Source organism: Dreissena polymorpha, chromosome 7 (assembly GCF_020536995.1).
Source record: "Dreissena polymorpha isolate Duluth1 chromosome 7, UMN_Dpol_1.0, whole genome shotgun sequence".
NCBI lineage: Eukaryota > Metazoa > Mollusca > Bivalvia > Myida > Dreissenidae > Dreissena > Dreissena polymorpha.
The window spans coordinates 109,748,401-109,769,103 of NC_068361.1; the positions used below are offsets into that span (position 1 = coordinate 109,748,401).

The window sequence follows — 20,703 nt, forward strand, 5'->3', positions numbered from 1 at the left end:
TTCCTCATAGAAAACATCTACATTTCAACGCTTGATGTGGTCTCGTAATATAGATTTTAAGCAATAAAAATGCACGTTTTTATATTTTTGTGTCGCAATCTGAATTTCCGGCTGCGATATCCGTATATTTACGAGCGAGCGCGAGATTGGTATCGGGAAGCTTCGGAAGCACGACGTGGTTCTCATAAATACGTCGTTCTTTCGACGCTGCCAGAAGCTTGTCTCGCGTTCGCTCGTTAATGTTCTGATATCATGGCTAAAAAGTAAGTAAGTAAGTAAGTTAGTAAAAATAAGTATTTTTGAGTCAATGATACGACTGTTTCTTTGTTGACCGCTAGCGACGTTTTTGTTCTTTGTAACTTTTCGCGTGACTGCTTTTTAACAATGCCCGTTGTACAATATTTGAAATCATACAAATTATATTTAATATATACAGTTGCTACAACAACACCCATATTTATTTATATATTCCAGAGATAAAAGTAACTGCGCTCGAAACTAGTCAACTGATAAATATTAAGTTTCGAATACTCAATATATATACATTTGTCTCAGCATATAAAATGATAACCATGAAAACGGTAACGTTCTATGTTGATTTAAACATATGGTATATGTTTGATTTGGCAATACTATGAATTGCTCTTATTAGGGCTATTAATCACAATTGAATAATTGATAAATGTTGCATAATTATCTTATTTTATCCCACTTTTACAGCGAAATCGGTTGATTAAAGCCCCGTTTATTAAATTTCATCTATAATCAACGGCAAGGCTATAATCAATGGCACGAAATGACGTCATCAACTGCCGAACCGGGACTACTTTTTCCCACGCATCTCGTCACCTGTATTTGCCAAGTGCATCAATAATAAAAACAATCTCAAATGTTTGTCAATCTCAATGACCTTAAAACAAAGGAAAGTAGCAAAAAAAGTGTGTTTTTATGTCATTTATTGTCATTAAAACCTAGTATTAGGAGAATTTAACACTATGCAAATAGGTTCTGTTGTTGTTGCTCCCCTTTGAAGAAGTCAGTTCGAGTTGCTCCCCTTTGACCGTAGAAAACAATCGTCTGGACCAAGAAATCCTGTGTTAATTTACAAGCTGTACTCGGATATGCGTCCATCTGATTTTTCTTCAAAGCATCTTTTCTACCTGGCAATACGCACAAATGACACTGCATCCCGGTGATTCTTGCGTCAACAATTGGGTGTCAACAAGTTAGGTCAGATGCTGAAGGCCATGGCAAAAGACGCCGGCTTTCTCAAGCACAAGAGAATAACGAACCACTCAGTTCGCAAATTCCTGGTCCAAAAACTTCGAAATGCAAACATTCCACCCACTGAAACCATGGCCTTAACAGGGCACAAAAATGTCAAGTCCATAACCAATTATTCCAACATATCTGTTAAACAGCAGCAAAAGTGTTCATTCTTGCTCAGTCCAGTAAATGTAACAATCCAACAGATTCCTCTTGTTCAGTTTCACGCACTGAAACTATGGCCGAAATGCAGCCTAGACAACCACTGTCTACCGTCGAACAAGTTGATCTTGATGTTCGCCCCACCCAGTCACTTCACTTTCAAATGTCTTTCTCTAGTTCGAACAACTTTGCCTCACAATTCTTTGGTGCCACTTTCAACATTCAAAATGTTAATGTATATAATTAGCTTAAATCCAAGTAATCTTTGTTATTTCGTCACGAAATAACCACATATTATAACAAAGAAGGAAATATTGTGCACCTCGTGATCGACTCGATAGTTTGATATCGAAAGTGAATTGTGTGTGGTGTTGGGCTACGTTGTAAACAAATGTAGTTCCTTGTATATAACAACTTAATGTCATATTGATATCATAAAACTTAAAGATTTGCAATTCAATATGATTAAAATTGTAATAAGTAACGCTCGACACTTTGTTACAGAACGATATTCTGATTAAAAAAATGATTATTTGATCAGCGGTTATTTTTGGAACGCGGAGTAATACACTGACCTTGGTTACACTACAGTCATTATCAAAGTACGACAAACACTCATTAAAAAATTATTTTGTTTAAATAAAAAAAGTTTACTGAATAAAAAGTGGGATAAATAAAATAATAGGTCAGTGTTGATTATAGATTATTAAAACTGATTAATATTAAAGGGGCCTTTGCACAGATTTTGGCATGTTTTGTAGTTTGCCTTTAAGTGCTTTATATTGATAAATGTAAACACTGGATCTAAAAAGCTCAAGTAAAAAATCAAGAATAAAATTTAAAAAAAAGGAAAAAAAGTAGCCCCCATCAGGGCTCGAACCAGTAACCCCCAGAGTCCTGGAGTAAATGGGATATGGGAATCACGACCGTCCATCTGTCCCAAGGAGCATAAGTTTGTCATTTATAAAGCGAAATTCATTAAACTTGGTACAAAAGATCCTCATCATTAGACTGTGTATGCTTAAATACCAGTTCCCTACCTCCAAGGTCAATGTCACTATTATAGGTCAAATGTCTTTATATGGTACAATGTTGCATCCTGTTTGTGTCCAGAGCATAACTTAGTCATGTATTGAGTGAATTTTATTAAACTTGGCACACATATTTTCAATCATGTGTCGCTCTTTCTGTTGCCTTAATCTAGTGGAAGACAAGGTTAAGGTTAACTTTCATCCATTTATTTAAAAATGGAATTCCCATGCCTTGAAGGAACACAACTTGAATGATATTTTCTCGCAAAATTAACTCGATACTGCAACTAGTGTTCTACAGATATTAAAGCATTAATTAAGCCTTTATATGTTTTGTTAACATTTCTTGTATTCTCACGTTTTCAGCTTTTCAAGGTTTTAAAATGCATTTTATTTGAAGTATTGTTGAGTAGCCTATAAGGCATTTAAAATAAAAATAAATTATTCTACAGCTTGATTTTCAGTACGTTACAGGACGGCATATAGTGATCGCACTGTCCGTCCGTCCATATGTCTGTCCGTCACACTTGCGTTAAAGTGATATTATGGGCATCTAACAGTTAATAGGTGTCTATCGCAACCATTGTTTATTTTTGGTGTTTTCACTTCATATATACTTAGATTTGTTAATGCAGCATCAACATACTAAAACAATATCCCTGAAAGAGAAAAATAATGCATTTGAATTAAATTGAATATAAACTGTACTTTCGTTTGACAACTGGTCATGCTTGTACGATGTGTACCTAAATTTAGTTTTAGTGCAGATTCGTTCATACGACACAAAGACACAATTTTGTTTTACGGATGGCTTACAGGACTGGGTGAGTCCCGTAAGATATCAAATATAAAATATATTTTTAATAACAACTGGTAGCAAGATGAGTTGCAGATAATTGGTCAGTAACCTCATTTTAAGTAACTCGTTTGACCTGTTAATTCTTTTCAGCTCAATTCAACAATGAAAAATGCCCATAATATCACTTAAAGGTTTCGAAAAATGCTCATAATTTCTATGTCGCTTCAGATGTAACCTTTATAATTGGTATGCATTTGTATATGGACAAGGCCTTTCCATACGCACACAAATTTTGACCCCTTTGACCTTGACATTAAACTTAGGGTCCGCTTTTAGGTTTCAAACTCTGCCTTTAGGTTTTGAAAAAGCGTTTTTTGGGGGCATATGTCTGATGGAGAAAGCTCTTGTTTTTGTTTGGCATTGATATGTGGTTTGTTTTATTTAAGACACAACACTGTGCAGATCACGACTGGTCATGATTTCAGATGAAGAAAGGAAGAAACATCTGTGGATAAAAATCTTGATGGACCTGTATACTTCATTTATGCAGTATATGCACATCTTGTTGCTCATTTTGTATGTGTTCTGCTGCCTTTTTGAAGGATATATTTTGTTTATTTTAAGGTTATTGCAAGAACTTCTGCGTCAATCTTTATTAGAACACATGGGTTTATTCCAACCCAGAGTTTCATTTTATGGTGAAATTGGATCAGTCAATTGAATTTGTTTTAGCAAATATACGTCTCTGGTGGGCAAAGATAAGACACTATTATTGAGATGTAGTGTTTAACAATTTGTATCCAGTCAAATGTTCCTTATTTCGCCAGTTGTCTTTATAATCCCCCGAAAGTATTGAGTGAGATGTCCTTTATAAGCTATTGTAACTGTACATTTGTTCATATGCATTTTTCTACCAATTTTCGATTTCGGTTTAGAAATGCTTTGTATGAACTTGTCTTCACATAAAAATGCTTTATTATGTTCCCCTTCGAAGAAGAGGGGGTATATTGTTTTGCTCATGTTGGTCCGTCCGTATGTACGTCTGTCCACCAGATGGTTTCCACCGGTGGTTACGCCGGCGTAACATTTTGTCATTGTATAGTTTGTACGGCCGGCGTAACATTTTCAAGAATTATCTGTCATTGATTCTGAGAGTTATGCATTATCACAGACAGATATTTCTTTGAAAATGTTACGCTGGCGGTACAAACTCCCTAAGGTTCACAATCACACAGACAGATAATTCTTTGAAAATGTTACGCCGGCGGTACAAACTCCCTAAAGTTCATAATTACATAGACAGATAAATTCTTTGAAAATGTTACGCCAGCGGTACACACTTCCAGATATGCATAATCACACAGAAAAAATCACACTGAAAAAAATGGAAGGTAGACTTTTAAATGTATAATTCTTAATTTATTTTTTAATTAAAAAACATGTAATAATAAATACAAACACACACAAAGGTATACCATTATGTTCGCAATCCACCAGTCAGTAGGTCAGAAAATTTATGAAATAGTGTGAATGATTCAATATGTTTTTATGACTAACAAAAATTAATAATTTTTTTTTATAAAAAATACATAACATTTTTTTAACATGTGAAGTCATTTTAAAAATGAAATATTTCAATAAAACAATCTTTACATCAATTATAACCATTCAAAGTTCTTTAACAGATGCAATTGCTGCAATTTGTATTTTCATTACTAAACAATTCTGCCACAAGTTTAGTTATGTATTGTATAAACAAAACTTTATTGTTTCTCCTGACATACAAACATATTATAGAACATAAAACAAAAGATGTGTTTGTCAGAAACACACTGTCCCCTTACTGCGCTGCGTTGATACATGTTTTTTTTACCTTTGACCTTGAAGGATGACCTTGACCTTTCACCACTCAAAATGTGCAGCTCCATGAGATACACATGCATGCCAAATATCAAGTTGCTATGTGAAGGGGCATAGAAGTTATGAGCATTTTTTGAAACCTAAACGCGTAACCTAAACGCAGTGTGACAGAAAGACGGACAGTCACTATGTGCCCTCCTTCGGAGACATAAAAATTAAACATTAGCAATCACAAATTCACAAAATCTATTTTAACAAGGGCTGTTTGTAAAGCATGCATGCCCCCCATATGGGCTGTCAGTTGAAGTGGCAGCCAAAGTGTGAATTAGTTTTTGTCACTGTGACCTTAACCTAGTAACCTGAAAATCGATAGGGGTCATCTGCTAGTCATGATAAATGTACCTATGAAGTTTCATGATCCTAGGCCTAATAATTCTTGAGTTATCATCAGGAAACCATTTTACTGTTTCGAGTCACTGTGACCTTGACCTAGTGACCTGAACATTATTAGGGGTTATCTGCCAGTCATGATCAATGAACCTATGAATTTTCATGATCCTAGGTGTAAGCATTCTTGAGTTATCGTCCGGAAACCATTTTACTGTTTCGAGTCACCCTGACCTTGACCTTATGACCTGAAATTAATAGGGTCATCTGCGATTCATGATCAATGTACCTATGAAGTTTCATGATCCTAGGCATAAGAGTTCTTGAGTAATAATCCGGAAACCATTTTACTATTTCGGGTCACCATGACCTTGACCTTTGACCTAGTGACCTGAAAATCAATAGCGGTCATCTGTGAGTCATGATCAATGTACCTATGAAGTTTCATGATCCTTGGCATAAGCCTTCTTGAGTTATCATCCGGAAACCATTTTACTATTTCGGGTCACCGTGACCTTGACCTTTGACCTAGTGACCTCAAAATCAATAGGGGTCATCTGTGTGTCATGATCAATGTACCTATGAAGTTTCATGATCCTAGGCCTAAGTGTTCTTGAGTTATCATCTGGAAACCATCTGGTGGACAGACGGACATACGGACGGACCAACATGAGCAAGACAATATACCCCCTCTTCTTCGAAGGGGAACATAATAAAGCATTTTTATGTGAAGACAAGTTCATACAAAGCATTTCTAAACCGAAATCGAAAATTGGTAGAAAAATGCATATGAACAAATGTACAGTTACAATAGCTTATAAAGGACATCTCACTCAATACTTTCGGGGGATTATAAAGACAACTGGCGAAATAAGGAACATTTGACTGGATACAAATTGTTAAACACTACACCTCAATAATAGTGTCTTATTTTTGCCCACCAGAGACGTATATTTGCTAAAACAAATTCAATTGACTGATCCAATTTCACCATAAAATGAAACTCTGGGTTGGAATAAACCCATGTGTTCTAATAAAGATTGACGCAGAAGTTCTTGCAATAACCTTAAAATAAACAAAATATATCCTTCAAAAAGGCAGCAGAACACATACAAAATGAGCAACAAGATGTGCATATACTGCATCCGTAAAACAAAATTGTGTCTTTGTGTCGTATGAACGAATCTGCGCTAAAACTAAATTTAGGTACACATCGTACAAGCATGACCAGTTGTCAAACGAAAGTACAGTTTATATTCAATTTAATTCAAATGCATTATTTTTCTCTTTCAGGGATATTGTTTTAGTATGTTGATGCTGCATTAACAAATCTAAGTATATATGAAGTGAAAACACCAAAAATAAACAATGGTTGCGATAGACACCTATTAACTGTTAGATGCCCATAATATCACTTTAACGCAAGTGTGACGGACAGACATATGGACGGACGGACAGTGCGATCACTATATGCCGTCCTGTAACGTACTGAAAATCAAGCTGTAGAATAATTTATTTTTATTTTAAATGCCTTATAGGCTACTCAACAATACTTCAAATAAAATGCATTTTAAAACCTTGAAAAGCTGAAAACGTGAGAATACAGGAAATGTTAACAAACCATATAAAGGCTTAATTAATGCTTTAATATCTGTAGAACACTAGTTGCAGTATCGAGTTAATTTTGCGAGAAAATATCATTCAAGTTGTGTTCCTTCAAGGCATGGGAATTCCATTTTTAAATAAATGGATGAAAGTTAACCTTAACCTTGTCTTCCACTAGATTAAGGCAACAGAAAGAGCGACACATGATTGAAAATATTTGTGCCAAGTTTAATAAAATTCACTCAATACATGACTAAGTTATGCTCTGGACACAAACAGGATGCAACATTGTACCATATAAAGACATTTGACCTATAATAGTGACATTGACCTTGGAGGTAGGGAACTGGTATTTGAGCATACACAGTCTAATGATGAGGATCTTTTGTACCAAGTTTAATGAATTTCGCTTTATAAATGACAAACTTATGCTCCTTGGGACAGATGGACGGTCGTGATTCCCATATCCCATTTACTCCAGGACTCTGGGGGTTACTGGTTCGAGCCCTGATGGGGGCTACTTTTTTTCCTTTTTTTAAAATTTTATTCTTGATTTTTTACTTGAGCTTTTTAGATCCAGTGTTTACATTTATCAATATAAAGCACTTAAAGGCAAACTACAAAACATGCCAAAATCTGTGCAAAGGCCCCTTTAATATTAATCAGTTTTAATACTATTATTACTTATTTTTATAAAAACCATCATATGTTCAAAGAAAAAAAGAGCAATACACAAACCATATATAAATCTTCTCTTCCTTTTGCCAAACCCTTTCCCACCAGAAGTGTTATCATCTGAAATGTTTTAATGGAATATTTTCATATGGATTACACTCAAAATTACACAATAATTTTCTACAGATGGGTTTGAGAAGGATAAGTAGAAACAAATTTTTTATGAAATAATGTTCATAATTATTTAATTGTCACATTTTTACTGTAAAACACATACTTAAACTTAAGTTTGTTCTTCCTGATCCTGTCAAATTCAAACTAAATACATAACAAATGAATTTCAACTCTATAACGAATGTAAAAAGATAACTTTAATGATATTTTCAAGATTTATGATAATAATAAATATCATATATATTTACTCTTCTTTTTGGCAACCCTGAGGTCAGAAGCTTCGTCTCCAGTTTTCCGCTTTTTTATCTGTACCTAGAATTATACAAATTACACCTCAATATTGTATTTTATTATTATACATGTATCTCATACTGTTTTCAAATTACATATTGTAAGGGTCCATCAGCCCATGTTTGAAAGCAAATATCCAAGCTCTTGGCATTGTGGTTTCAAGGAAGGAGTTTTTACAATATACATATAGGAAAACATATTTGCCTTCAGGGTTGGGCCAATTTTGACCTTTAAAGGCATAATTTGAACAATATTGGTAGAGGTGTTCCAGACGATGTTTAATGCCAAATATCAAAGCTTTAGTTTTAATATTTCAGCGAAGTTTTTTAAACTTTTCACTATATACATTTAAGGAAAAAACATTTGTCCGCCGGTATGGGGCAATTTCGACCCAAGAGGCATAATTTTAACATTCTTGTTTACTGTTTAGGTTCTTCATATGATGTTTCATGCCAAATATTAGAGCTCTAAGCTCTAGATGTTACTATATACATATAAGGAAAACTATCCGTTTCCATGGAAATATGAGTTATGCAAAGAACATTCCTGCCAAGTTTCATTAAGATTAGCCGAGTGGTTGATTAAGATTTACAAACTCAACATGTATATTCTAAGAGTATATACCATATGCTAGAAATGCAATATGGATGATTATCAAATCAGTTGGGGGGGAAATTTATACTCTGAAATGTGAAGAATGGGGCTGAATATCTCCCAATATTAAGGCAAAAATGAGCACTGTTACATATCTGACACACGACAAGGACCAATACCAGTCACAATAGCTCACCCTGAGCACGGTGAGCTCAGGTTAGCTAACAATATATGACCTTATTGTAGAAAAAGCTCACCAATGGCTGTCTGTTTTCCTTTTCAATCAGTTCACGAACTTCAGGAACCATTCCTTGTCCTGGTGGAAAGGCCTGCCTTATAGGTTGTCTCGGTAGCAGTGTTAAAGGAAATACTCCAGAATCTAAACAGTCCATGTTGGAATTGAGCGATTCGTAAAAGTCTAGCCACTTTTGTGTACTATCCTGCTTTTTGAAAATTAGTTTCAGAGCTTTAATTTGTTTAACATTTTTATCTATTTCAATTTTACTAAAATTTGGCTTCAATATTTCTGGCTTTCCACTTGGCGCTTTATTCAAAAAGTTCCCATTAAGGGCTGACCACGGCTGAGATTGTACCCCTTTATAAAACACTTTTACACCACCGTCCACAGAAACAAATTTAAAGTGCAAAGGTTGGGTGATGTGGTCAACTTTGTTCAAATCACCCTCAATCCATGACTTAACATCAAATAATTGTGTGATACGCTCTGCATTTTTCAAAACGTTTAAGAAGTCATCAAAATATTCAGCATCTTTAGTATTTAACAGCCTGGAAACCTCACTAAATTTTGCATCAATGTCTTCATGCGTGTGGCCAACAATAAGGAAGGACATATGAACCTGAAATATAATATAAGATTATCAAATCCGTTAAATCAAATACCTTCAGTCAATAAAGTTGACAATGGCTGAACAAGATAAATGCTTTTCCCAAGTTTAATCATAATTATCAAATTATCATTTGATTTTAAAAAATGCATAAACTACAAGATGGAATAATACTAAGAAAAACTATTCTTTTAATAATCAAATATAAATAATTTATATGTTTAGGCTACAAAAATGTTACCTGAAATAAAAGCCAAAAAGATGCAATTCTATAATTTTGAAAACAAACATTGCAGGATTCAAAACTATCATGTTTTTAGTGATATATATGATACACAGTAGTTGGCAACAATAACATATCTAGTCACATAGTGCACTTTTAAAGTTAATTAGTTATAGTAACTATCCTTTCCCTGATAGATACATGCTTTTACGATCCCTATCGATTCCCTGAATAGACGTGTTTCCGCGACGTTATCGATTTCCTGGTAAACAAGGTTTGTTTGTAAAACATGCATGCCCCCCTATATGGGCTATAAGTTGTAGTAGCAGCCATTGTGTGAATACGTTTTCTTCGAAGGGGGGCATAATAAGCATTTCTACTAAATCATGCTACAGAGGTTGAATAATTGTAAGTAGTGCACATGAATATTCAAATAATCAAGTTAATGAAAATGAAATTATTTGAATACTCATCCTTAAGAAATACTGTCGTAAAACAGACACTGTGATCTTTGAAATCAACACTCACCTCATGGAAAACCTTTTCTGCCACTAACAATTCCAGAAATGCAAATACATAACGGTTCTTATTTTCCCTCCAACAGTTGTCTGCTTGGATAAACAAATTTGGAGGCAGGAAGTTGTTCTGGAATAAAAACATCCACAAAATTATTGCACAATAATGTTGTTCTCTAGAGTAAACAACAAGTAAAACTACAACATAGGGAAAACAATAAAAGTAAGATGGTCAGTGTTTATATCACATGATCATACACAAATATAGCTAGTCTGGCGAAAATGTGTTATACTAATGCTTTTTGTACGACTCGTATTCTGATGTAATCTATCCTATTAACCAACCTAAGCAAGAATTTATGAATCATGATCCTCTATACAAATTCATAAAACCAGGGGTCTCACTCTGGTTTGGGGGAACACCGAGGCGGGCGAAATCAGGCATCATTTTCCATAGGAGAATTTCAACCAAAACATAAGAAACTATAAAATATTTGTTTTAATCACTTAATTTGTCCTTTTTACTACAATCTATTAACAGTTAATACTTATCTATCAATTCTATTTAGTTTGAAACATTTTGAACTTGAACTTGACAATTCTGGGTCTAGGGCATTCAATTGTCTTGCATTTTTGCGGCATTTTTATCTGAAATGGGGGAACTATATTCTTTATGCTGGGGAAATATGGCCTTATTTAAACCCAAAAAACCAGAGATCGAGACCCCTGAAAATACTGACTGTACTATCACCATCTTTAACAAAAAAGCCATCATGTGGTATTTCACAAGTGTCAAGGGCTTTGGTTATTTTCAGAAATGTAGGTGCTTGAATGGCTTGCTTACAATTTTTTGTCGTCCAAGTATAATTATGTAAGATAACATGTACACAAACATTACTCACATTTGCCCTCGCTTGACGTAGTAGCTCTTTAAGTATGATGTTGATTGTCAAGTTGGGATCATGAGGATATTCATTAATGTCCACATAGGCATGAAACCCTCCATGCCCGTGACTTAGCACTCCAGTGACATCAGTATGCAGAAGATCCACTGCATGCAGATTCTGTAATTTTTCACATAACAGTTACAAAATCTTGCACAATACATCATTTAAATTTGGAAATCAAAAACGAACAAAATACTGAATCTTGTTTGTGTATTTCGTATCCTAAAACTTAACAAGCATATCTGATTAATTGTTATCACCTGCCAAATAAAAAGCCTTTAGTTTCAATCAAACTCATAATTCTTGAGCTGAACTTAACAAAATTTGCTAGCGTACCACCACAATATGATACTAAGTAACAACTTTTCACTATTATTGTTTTTTTAAGCGCCGCAAGTGTCCTAGAGACAACTTTAAATATAAATTAATAAATTTTGCATCAATGGTTGAATGGCAAGATATGTATTTTAGGAACTCATTAAATAAATGCTTTTTAATGTAAATATAGAATATTATGTAACTGTCGGATAGAGATCAAGTTTATCCTGCGAGGATGAAAAACATGTAGTGCTAGACTTTCAGAGTGCTACAAAAATTTTGAGCCTAGCATGATAAACTTGATATCTTTCCAACACTCACATGATATTCTATTTATCCCATTATTTTGTGGTGTTTATCATTCAAAAAAGAGTAAAAATACTTAAATCTAAAAAAATAACGCTGGTGTCCCAATTTTGCTTGAAGTATTTGTTTACTTCAAACCTAATCATTTGCTATGACATCACATTGAAATATATATTGTTCCAAAAATAAAGATTGGAAACCATATTCTAAAAATATTTATAGTTCACAGCTCATATTCATACGATCACTTGTTATACTATTGGTTTTCGTTAGGTAATAGGATAAACATTTATTTCAAAACAAAATATACCATACAAACTGTTTATATGCCCCTTTTATGGGTAACATTCTGTAAAGACAATTGCAAGCTTAAGACACACAGAGTAAGACACACAGGTGTGAGCTAAAATAGATTACCACCTAAGGCACAAAACCTCCTTTATCCTACCTTTGGGTTCCTCCCAGCAAAATGTGGCAAATTGGTCTTTGCTGTAAAAAATAGAGAATAGATTTATGCAATAAAAATTTAAAAAACAACTGTTTGTATGTTTGTTATATAAAAAATCAAATCACATATTATGTAAAGCATTCCTTTTTGGTACCATTGTATCCTGTGTGCAACTGTGGATGTAGTAAAAAAGTCTGGACAGGAAATTAAATTAATTACAGTATTTCATGCTTTTCAGTGAAAGAGCGTAAAAAAAACAAGAGAACAACAACATGATTTACTAATGACAAATCATAATACTATATATTTCAAAGTGTAAGATCGTAATATATATTTCATGGGTTGTAACAGAAACTCGTTATTTTCACTTGTGAAAATATTGTTTCGGTGACCACTCATGAAATATAATGCAATCTTACACGGAATCCAACAAATGTCCTCTATGACATAGATATATATATATATATAATTATGGAAAAAGTTAACATGTATATATGCATGGAGAAAGAAATGCAAATTTAAAACTCTATATGGCCTATAGTTAAAGGCTTTTTCTTCAAATAATGGGAATTATTTTTTATAATGACATAATACAAAATGAAAGATTTTGTTCTGTTACAGTTTACACATTCAACAAAAAATTCATTCATTGTAATGTTTAGAAATCCTTATTATGGTGACCTATTTTTAGAAATCAGGTCAGGACAAATAATTGTTTTTGCCATTGTAACAAGGCCCCGTCAAAGGCAGAACACTGGAACTTGGGAATATAGTTTTATGACTAGTTAGGATTTTCAAACTGCTCCTGTCAAAATTAAAGTGTATGGACACTTTAAATACCAACCTTGATCCATACCATCGATAATTATGGACATTTGCTGGCTTGGATTGCGTTGTGCCTGGTCTTTTTTGTTGTAATAGTACTTCCTTTCTAACCTGGATATCATTAAATAAGAGCTTTGAAGTTGCAAATAGTTAATAGTTTTAAGTGCATCTGTTTCTTTTGACATCAAACATTTAATAGGCAAAATTAAATTAAATTCGAAAGATGTATATCATTTCTTTGTTTACCATCATTAATGGGCAGTATGCAGGAAACACAAATATGCAGGATATACAATGTAGCACCTTTCTACCTATTTCACTTTGAATGTTTAAAAACATTTATGAAACTACATATTTATGTTCAATAAGTTTGGTGAATTTGGGATATCAATACATATGTAGGATTTATGGGGCTTAAAGGTCTTTTCAATTTAAGATAAAAGTGAATGAGCTTGATTAACTGAATAACTTTTACTAATTACCAGTGGTTATATAAAATAAGCCTTAGGGAAAGATATAGAGCAAAATTGGAGGATGCTGCACCCTGCAAGAAAATGTCAATGTCAGTCCAAAATTTTCACCATGAACCTTTTTATAATTTTCAATCTAGCAGCACCCAGTAAATTTTTCTGGTCATTAATCTTTCCCCTAATAATACACAGTCTGATTTGCATTCTGAACTTTAGAAATGCTTCTTACCATGTTTGTAAGGGAGTAATTCATTAAAGATTTGGTTACAAAAATAAATGAAAAATAAAAGAAATGAAAATACATAAATTACATTTGACGAATATTATGCTCTTCTTTCTTTTTCTTGTAGAAAGCACGCATCTCGAAAGAGGTGGTTTTGCTCATTAGCCTTTCTAATGTCAAACAAGTTGTACATTTGCTGAAGCTGTTGGTCTGAAACATACATCGATCACTGCTTATGTTACACAGCTCCAGATAACTGATTCATTTTTGTTGTTGTTTAGAACCCATTTCGAAAATAAATTCCTGAAAATAAATTACCAATGCCTTTTTGGAGTATCCTTTCTGATGCATCACAATGAAGGTTTTAAGTCTTAAAAAAGTCCATGAAAATTGTCGTTTTACACTGTAACAGTTTAACCCTTTGCATGCTGGGAAATTTGTCGTCTGCTAAAATGTCGTCTGCTGAATTTCTAACATTCGCATTTTCGTCGATTTTTTTCAAAGAATACTATCAGAATAGCAAACAGTTTGGATCCTGATGAGACGCCACGTTGTGTGGCGTCTCATTTGGATCCAAACTGTTTGCAAAGGCCTTAAAAATTTGGTTCCCTCATTGTAAGGGTTAACAGATGAGAAAGAATTAAGAAAGGCCAGGCTCTTTCAAGATACAGAGGCAATAAAATGGTGTTTTCACCAGGACTGGCATTCCAGAAAGTTTTTAGAGAAAATCTTAAATTCTACTTTTTCTAGTAAATTTTTTGAAGCAATATCCTTTCTATGTATGCGTTTTCGCCTATTGTACATATGTGCCTCATTCTAAAACATATTTAATGTAATATAGTTAAGTTTTTGATTGTGTAGCATATTTTTTCATTTTAAAATTTTAACCAGATGTGTTTGTAAAACACTATATCCCCCATATATTTGACCTTTGTCGTTGACCTCGAGAGAATCTGATTCAACTGTATATTATTATATCTAGTAACTGACAAAAAAAAGGTTACATGTATATTGGTGTTAGACCTTGTAACAAATGCTGCAGACATTCAAAGGACATACTCAACACAAGATTCATTATGTGACAGCTGTAATAAAAAAACATATAGCTATAGATTCTAATTTTACGATGCCAAATTACATGTATTACAACTAACGCAGGTACATGTACATGCCTTTGTAGTTTACAAACGTCATATCAGCATAAAATTGTTTGTAACCCACAAAAAACACATTATTTTACCTTTTTCGTTTTAACAAACTGGAAGCTGTCAATCCATTTCTTGTAGAACTGGCTTTTGCTCACTGGATTTTCCACATCCATTTTGTATTGTTCATAAATATAACTTTTCACTGTTCCATATGGCATCACAATCTCGTTTCGGTGAGGCATTCTTTCGCCATGAAATCTGAAGTAATCCTCCAGCCAAGCAATCAAAAGTAGAGTGCTCTTGTCCCAGTTACGTGGGGATTTCCCAGTTGGAGCTTCCTTGTTATTCATGCACATATCAGCAACTGTAGTTAATGTATTCTTGTTAACTCTCAATGCAGCCAAAAATGCTTTTGTACATAATTGTATTTCTTGTTTTTTAGACTGTACTGAAAAGTACCTGTATTTTCCGACTTTTTCAGATTTTTCATATGATGCTTTCAGCAGTGTTATCCTAGTCAATTTTGGATTATGCCAGAATTTTTCACGAATATCACGGACAAAATTAATATTCAACTGCATAATACACCGTTTTCCACAATAGCAGGGTGTGTTAAGTGCTGTCTTAATACTAAGAAACTTCAATGCTTTTAATTTCATTCTTCCTTCTGACTTTACCTCACCTGAAAACAAATGTTAAAACCAAGGCATAACAAATGGTTATTTTCTAGTTTAGTTTAAACCTATTTATTTTAGCTCGATTGCATAGAAAGTAATTCCTACTTATTTGAAATGCTCTCGAGTCCGTTTCCTGGGCCTAGAACCAGTACTTGGTGTCTATATGGGAGATCGAAAGAACGCTCCCACAGCGGGGATCGAACCCGTGACCTCCCGGTCGCTAGGCGGACACCATATCCATTACACCACGGCGACCTCATTTATTTTCTAGCATTAAGACTGGTGTTTTAGAATGTAAACAGAAAGGCTAAGAATTTTTTTAAGTTCCTTAAATTAGTTTTAGCAATAACGTTGTAATGTGTGGGTTTATGGCACATTTTTGTCTAAATCTGAAACATATTTTAATTCGTTTTTTGATTGGGATAGTATTAATTATTGAATTTTAAGGGACTAGGGCAACAAAAATCATCAAAATCAAAAGTTAAAACAACTACTTACACGTGCCAATTTCTGACCCATTACTATTTCAAAAGCCTTAGATGTCGAATTCAACACTGACAATGGGAAAAAACAATGTAAAGTGAGCATACATTTTCCCCTTCTATGCAATAGTTACTGAGAAACAGCTCCAGACTGGAATTTTTTTTACAAAATTCACTACTAAACAAGGCACATGCTAAAATTTCAAAAAAGCCTGACAAAATTTCCCTCAAAGTTGTACTGTACTTACTTTGAATGTACTTGTGTTCTGTTTTCTTTTTCGGCTTAGCTAAAACCTGTTCGATGTCATGTTCAGAATCTGTAGAAGACAAAAACATTAAGCTTTCATCGCTATCCCAAATGTCTAAATATTCCTCATCACGCTGTACTTGTTCGCTATCTGTCACAGCACAGTCAGCAGATCCTGTAATGTCTTGTAATGTGGTCATAGAACAATTCACTGGGTCCCCAGAATCGGAGTCTGACCACCTTACTTGTACCAGTTCTTCATCGCTACTCCAGTTTACCTGGATTAGCTCTGGCTGCATGAATACAACCGCACACAAACACTGAAATAAAAACAAAATTTTATTGTAACTGTTTCCACCATAAATTATTTGTGAACAGTCTTCACAGTAATATATTTTAACCACTAGCCCGAATTATGATGCTTTATTGGAAACAGACAAAAAATCCAATAGCCCGACTATATAAATTATTAATTTCTAGTAGCCCGATTTACATTTAACCAGTCCTGGGCTGTCGGGCTTATAGTTAGCGTGAAGACTGTTTGTGAAGTTACAAGAATGAATACTGTGCACAACCTGTTAGGAATATAATTATATAAAATCACAATTTCAATTGCCCATCCTTACAAGTCACTGGGTATCCGGACAAAACCCCTCCCAGACATTTACCCTCCTTTCAGCCTAACATGGAACAGAAACTGTATGATAATAAAAACCACTGGTCGGGCAACCAAATCTTTCATTGAACAACCATTTTAAAAGTAAGTAGTTGACCGAAAGCCAACTGTAAATAAAATGCCAATTGGCAAATTTTAATCTTGAATTAAAATGTTTAATTTATGACGCAAGTTTATTCTGTTTACAAGTTGTCACTATACCTTTCTAAAAATAGATCACTGAGCGATGTTAACTTTAAACTTTTTTATGATTGGTTGATTTGCTAACTCGAGCGCATGGGTTTTTGAAAAATAGTTCATACTTGTTTTTGTAAGCGTTGAACACACAGCAATCAGGGCTTGACACTTACTTTTTTACCTACTGACCCAAAGGACCACCAGCTTTCAGATATTACTGGTCCTCCAAGATTTTAAGTGGTCCGACAATATCTATGTTATTTTACCTACATTTCAATTAACTTTCCGGACTATCCACAATGTATTGTGCATTTATAAAAAGAAAACTATACTATCTACTGAACTATCTCTCGTCCTTTTCATAATTGCTGTACTTCAAGCTTCTCTTCATTAGTTTTAGGGTTTTTAGGCGGAGGTAACAGGTTCAATCACCCCCGGAATGAAATTCCACATCGTGAAAATTTGTTATCTTGAAAATACGCACATTTATTCTCCGGCAATATCAAAACATTATTCGGCGCTCTCCATTGTAAATTTGCACGGTAAACAAAGTATATCTGATGGTACTAAGATCAATAAAATGCTAATTATTGCTGCTTTTTCAAAATAATAAATACCATTTTGTTAATTTCTCAATCCAAACGCTTCGAATTTTATGTTAATTTGTGTATCGATCACGGCGAAGTCCAGAGACATTTGCGGAATGCAAATCGATTTGTTGATCCGACAACAGGTTTTTGTCATTCGGGCATCTAGAAAAATTGGAATTTCCAATATGTTGCTATTTTTCATCCCAGTCTCGAGTAGGCCCAAAAAATAATGATGAAATTATCGGTTTATTATGAACAAATAAAGTTGTTTATTAATGAAAACAGCTTTCCACCAGTATTTCACATTGAGCCGGCCAGGATTTTTAACTGGTCCGACGGATCAACCAAATTTCTAGTTTCACTGGTCCTCCCTATTTTTTACTGACCCCGGGTCAACGGACCACTGTTAGTGTTGAGCCCTGGCGTTAAAATAATTGAACTGCAGAATGCAATCGCAGATTGCAGAAATGAACTGTGCGCCAATTTAAAGACTATAAAATGTGCGACTTCAATCAAAGGCCATGAGAAAAACAATGACTCAAATTGTAAACTACAATGTAACATCCTCTAAGATAATTTAAAGGGATGGTAAACTACAGTCATTTGTATACACACTTGAAGTTTCCACTACCAAATGACAAAAATGGCAATAAATTAGCCTACTCTTACTAGAAAACAGCCATGTGTGCTCTCAAAAGAACAAAAAGTACCAGTACATCATTGATTTTGTGTTAACGTAAACGGTGTCCATGTACATACTGTACAAATGTATTTTTCAAAGTGAATGGCTATGTGTCGCTAAATGCGTGTTACTGGGGATTTCAAGTCTGTAATTGGATGGTTTATTAGCCTCTAAACCTATAAGTTCGTGCACCATAAACTTCACAGGCATATCTTTCATGAAAAATCATTAGACAATAACTAAATTTGATATATACTTTATGATTTATCTTTTGTTTAACAAGTAACGAGTGAAAAATGTTGGTTGACAGATAATAATAATGGAGTCACGTACCTTTAAACATTCATGTACATCATAGTCTGCGTCACACAGAATTACCCTATAAGATCGTGCACCGATTTTGATGACGTCACAGCGAGGTTTTGGGATGTGTTTATAATACCCGATATATGTTTTTGTGAATATGTGTTTATTTGTTTTAAATATGTGTTGTTTTAGATTAATTTCGTGAATAAACTGTATTGAAAAGAATGGTTTAAACAAAACTGGTCTTCATAAAAACGAAATATGAACTGAGATAACTGTATTCAGAGGTCTAGATAAAGTGTATTTACTAACGTAAAATAGCTAAATAAAATTATATTCACAATGGGGGCATGAAAAGCTGTCATTCCTTCTAATGACAGTTGTTTTGTGACAAAATCCCAAATTGACGCAGTGAGAATATTTCTCGCAATAGGCCGGTCACAATCTTAACATATGGTCTCTTGTCATTAGTTGGGGCTAAAATTTTTCGCATACACAGCATACTTTAATCGTATTGTAATGCAAAGTACAGAGAGCACAATACAAATTCGAGACGGACCTCCAAGGTAAACTACTCTAATCTTACAACATTTTACAATCAAAACATTGACAAACATAGCCGTCTGGTATGTGCAGATTTTAGACACTGTTTAGGCTATTTCTTTGAATCGAGGTCAGAAAAACGGACAATTTATATCTTATTTATTGTTTTTTCCTAACTATTGTTGTCTTATCGGCTGTGGAAATTCTCGCGTTACAAAAGTGAACAGTTTTCGGGCACGTGCGTTCGAATGTTGCTTAGAAGTTTACGTCATAAAAAAGTACACGATCTTATAGGGCTGCACGAAGTTATAGGAATAGAGGATTTGTGTTTTACTGTCAACTGTCCGACTTTTCACGGATTCACCCTACAAGTAGTCGAGTAATAAACATTGGACACTTGATGAGCATTTCCATTAAAAAAAACCTGTGGATTTCCTGTTCTAAAATTATAAAGTCGGACACATGTAAATTTCATCGGAATTGAGTGAGTTATTACGTGTGTCTGACTTACGTACTGTCCGAATTTACGTACTAAACCAGTAACCTAGTTTACCTTATCTCAACGAACAGAAGACGTTTCCTTCGCTAAATCGACATTAACCTTACTTTCATCGTAAAAGAAGTTAAACAAATAGTCAGCACTTCTTTAAAATACATTATAAACACAAGTATTTTATATAAACACATGTCAACACTTTTCTTCAAATAAAAACACCCGCCATTTTGTAGCAAATCATTTCATTGGTTGACAGGAATCTCAACAATCAGCCAGTTTTTCTAATAACATAATCGCGTTTCAAAAACTAATTCTACAAATCATTTTGTAAAATAAATCGGTGACAGATATTTCTTAAAAATAACATGAATAATATTATTGTGCTAAATATTACTGAAATATACACATTGCTTTTTTGCAACAGGTTACATTCAACTAAATATTAATTGTGATTCCAACAAACTGCACACGGCTGCTTTACATCGCAACTTCTGGACTTATTTATAAACGCTGCAATAATCAGGCAACAAAGTTAGTTTGTTTACACTAACACCAAAAGAAAATATGGAAGAAGGTCGGCGCTACTGTTGGGTTACTTGTTATGCCATACGCACGCTATTTCATACCGAAACAATGATACTGCACAGTACTCCGTGGCAAAAAATCTAATCATAACATGCAACACACTGTCATGTGTAAACTTATTTAGAAGCTT

At 34.0% G+C, this 20,703-nt stretch overlaps 3 protein-coding genes across 6 annotated transcripts in view; 2 read left to right on the forward strand and 1 right to left on the reverse strand.

Annotated features, from left to right (window-relative positions):
* The window catches only part of LOC127837185 (interferon-induced protein 44-like), a 103,495-nt gene that overhangs the window by 47,063 nt on the left and 35,729 nt on the right, over positions 1 to 20,703 (forward strand). The window lies entirely within an intron of this gene.
* The window catches only part of LOC127837183 (interferon-induced protein 44-like), an 82,392-nt gene that overhangs the window by 9,436 nt on the left and 52,253 nt on the right, over positions 1 to 20,703 (forward strand). The window lies entirely within an intron of this gene.
* The window catches only part of LOC127837182 (uncharacterized), an 86,400-nt gene continuing 71,313 nt past the window's right edge, over positions 5,617 to 20,703 (reverse strand). Inside the window, exons 6-12 of one of the 4 annotated variants that reach the window (XM_052364106.1) lie at positions 12,447 to 12,487; positions 11,330 to 11,491; positions 10,441 to 10,557; positions 9,102 to 9,701; positions 8,208 to 8,271; positions 7,849 to 7,905; positions 5,617 to 6,570 (exon numbers count right to left, since the gene is read on the reverse strand). In XM_052364106.1, coding sequence (XP_052220066.1) covers positions 6,536 to 6,570; positions 7,849 to 7,905; positions 8,208 to 8,271; positions 9,102 to 9,701; positions 10,441 to 10,557; positions 11,330 to 11,491; positions 12,447 to 12,487 — 1,076 coding nt within the window. In that variant the 3' untranslated portion in view covers positions 5,617 to 6,535. The remainder of the gene's footprint in view (positions 6,571 to 7,848; positions 7,906 to 8,207; positions 8,272 to 9,101; positions 9,702 to 10,440; positions 10,558 to 11,329; positions 11,492 to 12,446; positions 12,488 to 20,703) is intronic. The other 3 variants (XM_052364104.1, XM_052364103.1, XM_052364107.1) reach the window with 3 other exon arrangements.